Source organism: Patella vulgata, chromosome 7 (assembly GCF_932274485.2).
Source record: "Patella vulgata chromosome 7, xgPatVulg1.2, whole genome shotgun sequence".
Classification (NCBI taxonomy): domain Eukaryota; kingdom Metazoa; phylum Mollusca; class Gastropoda; family Patellidae; genus Patella; species Patella vulgata.
In genome coordinates, this window is record NC_065885.2 from 38,943,521 (window position 1) to 38,954,021 (window position 10,501).

General features: G+C 33.2%; 1 protein-coding gene across 3 annotated transcripts in view; it reads left to right on the forward strand.

The window, feature by feature from the left end:
- The window catches only part of LOC126828470 (polyamine-transporting ATPase 13A3), an 82,790-nt gene extending 75,472 nt beyond the window's left edge, over positions 1 to 7,318 (forward strand). For all 3 annotated transcript variants that reach the window (XM_050558206.2, XM_050558204.2, XM_050558207.1), the window contains exon 31: positions 1,297 to 7,318. In XM_050558206.2, coding sequence (XP_050414163.1) covers positions 1,297 to 1,458 — 162 coding nt within the window. In that variant the 3' untranslated portion in view covers positions 1,459 to 7,318. The remainder of the gene's footprint in view (positions 1 to 1,296) is intronic.
- The last annotated feature ends 3,183 nt before the right edge of the window (positions 7,319 to 10,501 follow it).

Sequence of the window (10,501 nt, forward strand, 5' to 3'; positions counted from 1 at the left end):
TATAGAGCCCGTAGAATAATTGTAAAATGAATACCTAGGCCTACACATCTTCTAAGTATGTATAAACAAAATACCAATACATCTTTCTTTAAACTAATTTGGGATGATAGGGTCTACTACGGCACACAAAAATAAATTATGCCGTGACAGACATGGTTTGCGTACGTAGGCTTTTACCATGGCTTTGCCGTTTAATTGCCGTGGTAAATTTCGAGCGCCGAGTTTGTGTACAGAGAAGGACGAAGGGGTTTAAATACAACTGGGCGGCTTTCTTCGATTTTTTCTTTGTGCTGGGCGGCAAAAAATAGTGGCGGGCACAGACGCCGCCCGGTGTGGCTACATCTTTAAAAATGTGCCTGCAAAAAAGTTTTTTTAAAGCAAATGTGCCCGCGCACACCGTGCGGATATGCGCGGAAATATCGATGCCTGGGCATAGCACATATAAGCACAAAGGTTCAGAGCTCGATGGGAATTTTGAAGTCAGGATCAGCATCAAGGTCACAGCGATATTCACACGCAAAGGCCGACCCAACTAGTCAACGCCAAATAGTTGTTTATAAAAAATGGTGGCTTAGCTCAAAAATTAAAATATACGAAAATTATTATTATTATTACATGTATTACGAACTGCAACGTTAGGCAGGAAGCGCAGTGTGTCGGAATCCATCTTAGTGTCTTGTTATTCGGGTCTAAATAGTCAACAAAGAAAATGGCGTCGAATGGATAAACTCATATCTCGTTAGAAGCTAAAAGGTCGGTAAAAGTTATTGATCGATTCGGTGTGAGATCATGGCTAGTCCCCCTTAATATCCCCTGAAAATTCAAGTCTCTACAACCACAGGAACTGGTAGAGGTGCGATTGCTAGAGAGTCATTTTGTTGAGCCATTCCTTCAGAAATATATACTGCAGTCCAGACGTGTATTATATTGGGGAGACACTCTGGCTCAAAGTGAGTGATGCTGGCTCAAAAACCAGTTCTTGACTGTGGAAGTTTCTCAGGATTTTCTAGACCGATTTCTCTTATCAGTGGTTCCAGATGGCAGACTTGGCATGGAAAGGGTCTAGTTGTTCAATGGCATCAAAACCAAGGTTTTGTTTAGCACATTTACCAGCTCATTTAAGTTCCCTTTGTATTTTTTAAATCAAATTTATTATATAGCACAATTCATGGTGATTGTAGACAAATAAGATGTTAAGTTAAACCCTATTTCATTCATTGAGTTTGCAACACTTGTTAATGTTAATATAAGTAATAATGGAAAGAAAGGTGCTGAAGATGCAATTTTATTTTTTAGATGCCTCCAAAAGATGGGAACGGCAAGCCATCATCGGCTACACTAGAAGAATTATTAGAATCAACTGATGATGGAACAAATCAAATAAACCAAAGAGTACAAAACAAAGAAGACTCCAATGTGGCAGTAGGAAACAATGATAATTTCATAACCTCTTTATGAGAATGACAGCACACTTCTTGAGGACTGCATTATCATTTTATGAGAATTACTTCATACTTAATATGCACTACATCATTGTCGTATAAGCACTGAAAAGAAAGTATTACGTGATGAGTGTAGAGTTTATGTAAATGTTTACTCGCAATATATAGCCAAGATATATATATATACCTAAAGGTTTACGCAATATAAACAATAAACCAAATTATGTACTTCTAGTAGATCTGACCCCCTGTTTAATGTTTGTGAATCATGATTTAGTTCTATTGTCATTCAAATATATCATGTCCATGCTTGACTTAGAGTCTTGCTTTCATACATAACACTCCTATCTGTTAAACAGGGTCTTTAATCTGTATATATTTTCCATTAGATGTTCAACACATAACATGATTCTCAGTATATATCTTGTCTGATTTTATTGGAGTAGATTTCAAAGCAAAATACTAAACTACCAAACACTAGAGTTGTGGGCTTATTATATTAAATATATAAAAATAAAGTTTGAAAAGGGAAATCCTATGCTGTCAACCACTAGATTTACATGTAACAATATGCCATGGTGTTATAACAGTAGGTCAAGTGTCAATTCCCTCATTCAGATTTGTATATATATAAATGAAGTTAGCCATAATGGTTGTACTTTTAGATTAGCAATAGATGGGATACTTGTAGAGTTTATTGTTTTAAGTAGTAGATATATTTTTCCAGGTAATTCGGTTATAATCTCGAATCAATGGTTATATAGTTAGAATTCCAAATCTTTAAGGAACATCACTTTAAAGTTTGGGATTATATATTGTAATCAAATCTGTAATCAAATCTGTAATCAAATCTTTAAAATTTATGAAATTGAAAACCATTAACCAAGACGTAAGTAAGTGTTAAGCATGTGAACCATACTTAATTTAATAAAAGAGATTAATATATATGATGTTATTATTAATATTTTATTGATCTCATTGCAAGAAGGCAAATAGAATGACACGTAATTGTTCCTAATGGAAATCAATGCATAAATCATAGAACCATGTAGATATGTTATATGTAACTCATTTATTATAGATTTAATTTTCTGTTTATATGTGGAAGTATAATAATATTATTATATATGTATACTTTACAATACAATATTTTTAGTATATTATATTACACTTGATTTTATGTGATTTCATGAATAAGGCCTCTATTTTGTAGTAAAGTTTGTTTATACTACTATTACTGTGAAAAGTCTGTTTATATTACTATTACTGTGGAAAGTCCTTGTGTAATACATAATTCTCATAGTGAAAAGTTCTTGTGACTGTTACATGAATAGCTTTACAGCTCTTTTCTCACTTTTGATATTCATTCTGTTAATAAATTAATCACATCCTTGTACTGTGTTTCTATAGCAGCTATCAATTGTAAAAGATACTTTAATATTTACATCCAATAAATCCACCATGTATACAGTATACATAATGTTTATTATTACATATGTACCAATCTGCAATTTATGTACAGATTTCTTTAAATTCATATGTATGCTAAACCAAATATATATTTTATTGAGTATATACATAAGATAAGAATATAAACATTTTGTATATTTTATGGATTTCATACATAATATAAACATCATCTATAGTTTATGGATTTCATACAATACAACATAAACATCATATATAGTTTATGGAGTACATACATAAGATATAAACATCATGTATATTTTACATACATAAGAATATAAACATCATATATAGTTTATGAAGTACATATATTAGAATATAAACATCATATATAGTTTATGAAGTACATATATTAGAATATAAACATCATATATAGTTTATGGAGTAAATACATAAGAATATAAACATCAGGTATATATTGTGGAGTACATACATAAGAATATAAACATCATGCATATTTTATGGAGTACATACATTAACAAATAAACATTATGTATATTTTTCGAAGCACGTACATTAGAAATAAACAGTAGAGTATTTTACATAGTGCAAAATTATAAAATAAAGATGACAACCTTATTAAAATAACTAAAACTGTTACATTAAATTGATCGTTCACCTAAATAAATTTCAGAGAATGATTGGCATGAAATATTCCTGAATTCCACAGTTTGAAATGCTTTTTAATTAAATATTGAGTGCCTTTTTCTGTATATAGTAAAAACCTTACATCAAAATTTGTGTTGCTACGGTAATAATTGATGTTGATTTGTATATGTAATCTTTTCACACGGTTGTATAATTTGAAAATGCCACAGTTTTGAAGCTTCATCTTTTAAAGAGATTATTATATAATAGCTATACATTTTATTTTGAACTCTTTGATGCTGATTGTCTTCCATAAATCCTATTGATAAAAACAATTCTTAATGGGCAGCTTAGCTCTATGTTTGGAGTGAATTATTATGATGAGACAAAAGACAAAAGTTTCGTATTTGATGTGTATTGGACAAAGAGTTGATTGAATTATCAGCATTGAGATTTTTTATACGCCCACATTTTCATGTGGACGTATATTGTCATCGCCTCTGGACGTCCGTCCGTCCACAGTTGTTTGTGAACACTCTACAGGTCACAATTTTTATCCGATTTCAATGAAACTTGAAATATAGGTTTATCAGCCTAAGATCTCGGGGCCTTTCGATATTCGCGCATATCAGATCGTAACTTCCTCAAGATCTTGGTTCCTTTTGATAATCGCAGATACCCAAACTTAACTTCCTGGATTATAGCCCCTGATTGTTCGAAAAATCGCATTGTTAGCTTGCGGATTCTCTAGAGGTCACAATTGTTTTCTGATTTTAAAAACTGTTTAAATACATCACCATTCCACCATAATGAAGGTTGAATTCGAATTTCGGGAATGTCGAAATGAAACTGCCCGACAAAATGGCCACTATTTATTCGCAAATTGTGTAGAAGTGTCTAATACGAAGGTTGTGTACCCTCTACAGGTCACAATTTTTATCCGATTTTGATGAAACTTAAAACATATCTTTATATCCCAAAGATCTCAGTCCCTTTTGATATTTGCACATTTCAGGCCATAACTTTCCCCTGATTGTACAAAAAATTGCGTTTGTTTTTAGCTTGTTCTCTATCCATCTCTTGTAAAATGTGGGCGTATTCTGCCTGGCAGCCGCTGGTTTCAGAACTTGTAATATTTAAGCTTAAAACAATATAGCATTGTACATCATTCATAACTAACATTTAATCTGAAGAACAGTTTACTTGAAAGATCATATTATTGTCGAATCATAGACTTATCATTGAAATAGGTTTAATATATAGCAGCCTTTCTGTTGTTATTTACACCAATTTTACCTACGTAATAATGATTCTAGACAGAAGATCTACATAAAACATAGGGTCCTGCGGTGTCCTCCCACAGCTAATGACTCCTACATGAAAGCAAATTATTATGATAAAATTAAACCATTGGTTAGTCCCGAAATCATTTGAAAAGTTCACATATCTAACACACATTTTGTTGTACTGTTGTAAATTAAAAGGTATTTTATCTTTTATATATAAATAAGTACATTTATTTGAAAACCTTTTTATTATAGTTAGTAAAATTGTTACTTATTACAGTTAGTAAAATTGTTACTTATTGCATTGTCCCCTTAAAGGATCAATCCTACTTTTTCAACCAATTTAAAAATAAATATCCATAAAGTTGTATTTGATTCAAAATATCAGTTTACAATTAACATTTTTCCTCTCATTAAAAATTTGATGTTATTAATATCAAAAAGTGTTGAGAATACTTTTATTGTGAATTAAAAAATAATTTGAAAGCAAATTATTCTTCTGGAACCTGGATCCAAAGTATGTTAAGCCACCTTACAAGAACAAAAATTAAGGCTCTTTCTTAAAATATATTTTTTTAAAAAAAAACTTACTAAAGACCATGCATAATTATTTTAAAATTGCTGTGGCGCAGATTTGACACAAGTATTTAGGATGTGTGTTTGATGTTCGGAGATTTTATCTTATTTTTAAACTAAAACTTTGTGTAATGTAAATATAATGAACAGGTTTGTTAATTATTTAATGGATAGTATTTATGATAATTTTTAATTAAATGCTATAATTTCTGTGGTTTTTTTTTTTTTGATTTGTTAATATATTTTAGAATTAATTTCAATACTTGATTTTTATTTAGCCTTCATATGTTTTTGTGATATAATAGAAAAAGTGGAATTAATGATTTTTATTTTAATGTGGTTTTATATTTAGAAACCTACAAGCTAACAATGTACACAGGAGTCTCACTTCGGGCCTTATAGAATGTGAACCTCAAAATCATTTATCCTTCAACTAACTTGTTTTTTTAATCATTAATATTTACAATTTTTATACGTCCACATGAAAGTGGACGTATATTGTCGGCCCCTGTCCGTCCGTCCGTCCACAATTTGTTTGTGGACACTCTACAGGTCACAATTTTTATCCAATTAAAATATAGGTCTATCTCCCAAAGATCTCAGATCCTTTCGATATTGGCATATATCGGACCATAACTTCATGGATTATGGCACCTGATAGTAGGAAAAATCACGTTTTTAGCTTGTGGACACCCTAGAGGTCACAATTTTGATCCGATTTTGATGAAACTTGAAATGCATGTTTATAACCCAAATATCTTGTTCCCTTTCGATATTTGCGCATATTGGATCGTAACTTTCTGAATTATGGCCCCTGATTGTACGAAAAATCACATTTTTAGCTTGTGATCCCTCTAGAGGTCACTATTTTTACCCAATTTAAAAAAACGTTTTAGTATATCATCGTTACACCCTAATGATGGTTGAGTTCGAAAATCGGACCAAAACTGCCGAACAATATGGGCCGCCCCTTGTCCTTAAATAGTGTAAAATATGGTATATTAAGGTTGTGCACCCTCTAGAGGTAACAATTTTGATCCGATTTTGATGAACCTTGGAATGCATGTTTATATCCCAAAGATCTTGTTTCCTTTCGATATTTACACTTATCAGATCGTAACTTCCTGAATTATGGACCCTGATTGTATGAAAAATCTCATTTTCTAGAGGTCACAATTTTTACCCGATTTAAAAAATCGTTTTAGTATAATAATTATCATCGTTACACCCTAATGATGGTTGAGTCTGAATTTTGTGAAAACTGGACCAAAACTGCCAGACAATATGGCCGCCCGTTGTACGCAGATAGTGTAAAATATGGTATATCAAGGTTGTGGACCCTCAAGAGGTCACAATATTGATCTGATTTTGATGAAACTTGGAATGCATGTTAATATCCCAAAAATCTTGGTTCATTTCGATATTTGCACATATCGGATCATAACTTCCTGAATTATGGCCCCTGATTGAACGAAAAATCACGCTTTTAGTTTGTGGTCCCTCTAGAGGTCACAATTTTTATCTGATTTAAAAAAACATTTAGATATATCACAATTCCACCATAATGAAGGTTGAATTGGAATATTTGCGCATTTCAGACCATGACTTTCTGGATTATGGCCCCTGATAGTACAAAAAATCGTTTTTGTTTTTAGTTTGTTCTCTATCCATCTCTTGCAAAATTTGGGCGTATACTGCCTGGCAGCCACTGGTCACTGTGCAGGGAAAATAAAGCCAGTCTTTTAGAATGTAGTAACCAGTTGTATGATCTGTTGCTTATAGAATAAAGATCAGTTATAGACAATAGAATCCTTCGTTTCTGGACAATGTTTGTACATCAAAACCACAAAATGATAATCTACATTGTAATATATGAATTTGATTGTACATGTAATAATTGTTTAACTTTAGAATTCTAATGTTTCTATTAAATTTATATACGTTTACTCTGAAATATAAGTGTTGATTTTTTTTTTATGTGCCCACATTGATGAGATGAAGAAGCATAATGAATTTCAACTATTTCTGTTAATTACTTCTACAGTTATAGTCTTTGTTTTAACTTGTAGAATCTAGTCAGTGCTTCAACAACAGTTATCCTCTTTATTATATTCATTATTCATATTGGCATTTGAATTTTCATTAACTTTTTTCTGAAGTTTGTTTTTCTAGAGTTAAACTTAAACATACATTATGCGAGAGCCTATTGCAGGTCTTTCTTTAGACCTGAAATGTTATCAAAATTATTAATTAGACATTAATTAACTTATCCAGACCATAATCAACGCTCGATAGCTTGCGACATTTAGCAGATTGGAATACATTTTTTGAAAAATAATTAAACAAAGATAGGTTGCCAGGCAACGAAACATACGCCCACAGCAACTAAATCGTCCGGGAAGTCAACAAGGGTTGTCGCATATTTTTACTTTTTTCGGTAATGAAACATTTATAATACACTAAAATCTGATTAAGAGCAACAACTCACAAAGTAATTATCAGAAAACTATTAAAATTTGTTTGGTTTTTATAAAGTTCTGCCCCATGCTAACCTTTTGTATGCAAAGCTTTTAATATCATAGATTTAACTGTTCAAGTCATACAAATTCATTGAAAATCAATATACTTGTTCGTCTCAAGATCTTAAACTCTGTGTATCAATCTGAAGTCAATCGGATGATAAATTAAGGGCCATAACTTTGGCAGTAATTATCAATAGGAATCTTCGTCTCATGACCTCAAACACTGTGTATAAATTTAAACTCAATCGGATATTAACTTGAGCCTCAAGAGCATCCACAAGATTTTTTTAAGTGATCAAGGGCCATAACTCTGGCAGTAATTATCGGAAATCGCTGAAAATCAATAGGCTTCTTCGTCTCATGACCTTAAACACTGTATAAATTGAAAGTCAATCGGATATTAACTTTGGCCTCTAGAGCATCCACAAGATTTTTCAAAGTGATCAAGGGCCATAACTCTGGCGGTAATTATCGGAAATCGCTGAAAATCAATAGGCTTCTTTGTCTTTAGCCTTTAGAGTGTCCACAAGCAATTGTGGATGCCGGACCGCCGGACGGACGGACGGACCGCTGACAATATACGACCACATTTCAATGTGGGCATATAAAAATGGATAATCGAGACTGCTTTTTATTGCATCGACTTTAGTAATGATGATTGAGGCAAACTGAAAATTCAAAAGCCAATATCTTGGTTCAGAGTGGAGCAATTGGATATTCTGTTTACCTTTTTTTTATACGCACACATTGTCATGTGGACGAATTATGCCATCGCCCCTGTCCGTCCGTCTGGACATCTGTCCGTCTACAATTTGTTTATGGACACTCTACAGGTCACCATTTTTATCTGATTTTGATGAAACTTAAAATATAGGTCTATCTCCCAAAGATCTCGGATCTTTTCGATATTGGCATGTATCGGACCATAACTTCATGGATTATGGCACCTGATAGTAGGAAAAATCACGTTTTTAGAGGTCACAATTTTGATCCGATTTTGATGAAACTTGAAATGCATGTTTATAACCCAAATATCTTGTTCCCTTTTGATATTTGCGCATATTGGACCGTAACTTCCTGAATTATGGCCCCTGATAGTACGTTTTTAGCTTGTGGTCTCCTCTCGAGTTCACAATTATTCGAAAAATCACATTTTTAGCTTGCGGATTCTGTAGAGGTCACAATTTTTTTTCTGATTTTAAAAAACGTTTAAATATATCACCATTCCACCATGATGAAGGTTGAATTCGAATTTCAGGAAAATTGAAATGAAACTACCCAACAAAATGGCCACTCTTTGTACGCAACTTGTGTAAAAGTATGTAATACAAAGGTTGTGGACCCTCTAGAGGGCACAATTTTTATCCGATTTTGATGAAACTTAAAACATATCTTTATATCCCAAAGATCTTGGTCCCTTTTGATATTTGTGCCTTCAGACCATAACTTTCTGGATTATTGCCCCTGATTGTACAAAAAATCGCATTTGTTTTTATCTTGTTCTCTATCTCTTGCAAAATGTACGTGTATCCTGCCTGGCAGCCGCCGGTTTAACTATTATAGCGAGGTCTGTCAACTCTTTATCTAGTCTCCCATAATGCCTCTTTAAGAAGGACAACCTCTATGGACTGCTCGGAGGACTGAACTGTTGTTGGGGTTTAATGTTCTGCTTTCATTCACCAACTGGACTAATGAAGACAAATTCTTTATGGGCATATTTCAAAGGTTCTTTAACGTGCATGCCAACATGTACACAGGTGGACCTTTTTTGCTTCATCCTTGCTATTCCCTTCTCTCATGCACCAACACCAGGATCGTAAAGGAACTCCTGCTTAGTTAGCCAGTGCCAATTTCACTGAGCCATACTAAGAAAAGGGGACCAACGCTACCCCTACCGTCCATATTCCTGCTTTGATTGATATGGTACTTTTCAAAATGATGAGAATGAAATATTAAATGGCTGTAACGACTGTAATGTGATGAGGCAAAGAGAGAGAGAGAGAAATGGGGTTTAACATCCACACACAAACTAGGTCATTTTGGGACTAACATATGGTTCAATTTTATTTCAATAATTCGATTGAACGTAGGGGTCTTTAGCACTGGGAGGAAACAGGAGGACCCAGAGAAAACCCACGAGGTTGGACAGGCGCCCATACTCCTTGTCACGTACAACCTGGGAATCGAAACCACACTAGTCGACTCAATGACAGACCTTGTGATACAGCACGTACGTGCTAACCATTCAGTCATCCAACCCCCCATGAGGCAAAAAAGGCAAGTCGTTGGGTTTGTTTTTCCAAATTTACAGAATAAATATCAACAAAGATAGGTTGCCATGCAACGAAACATACGCCCACAGCAGCTAAATCGTCCAAGCAGTCGACAAGGTTTGTTGCATATTAAAATTTATTCCTTTGTAGGTAATTTGGGGGCCTTTACAAGACAGTTCCATACAGATCAGATTATAAATTTTGTCGTTTGAGGGTTTACAAGGTTCTACAAACTGAAACAAGGGTCTCAACTCTGGAAGTAATCTACAGAAATTGTTGAAATTTGACAGGCTTTTTCGTTTTACTAATTTAAATAATACATATAAATTTCATACAGATTACATGAT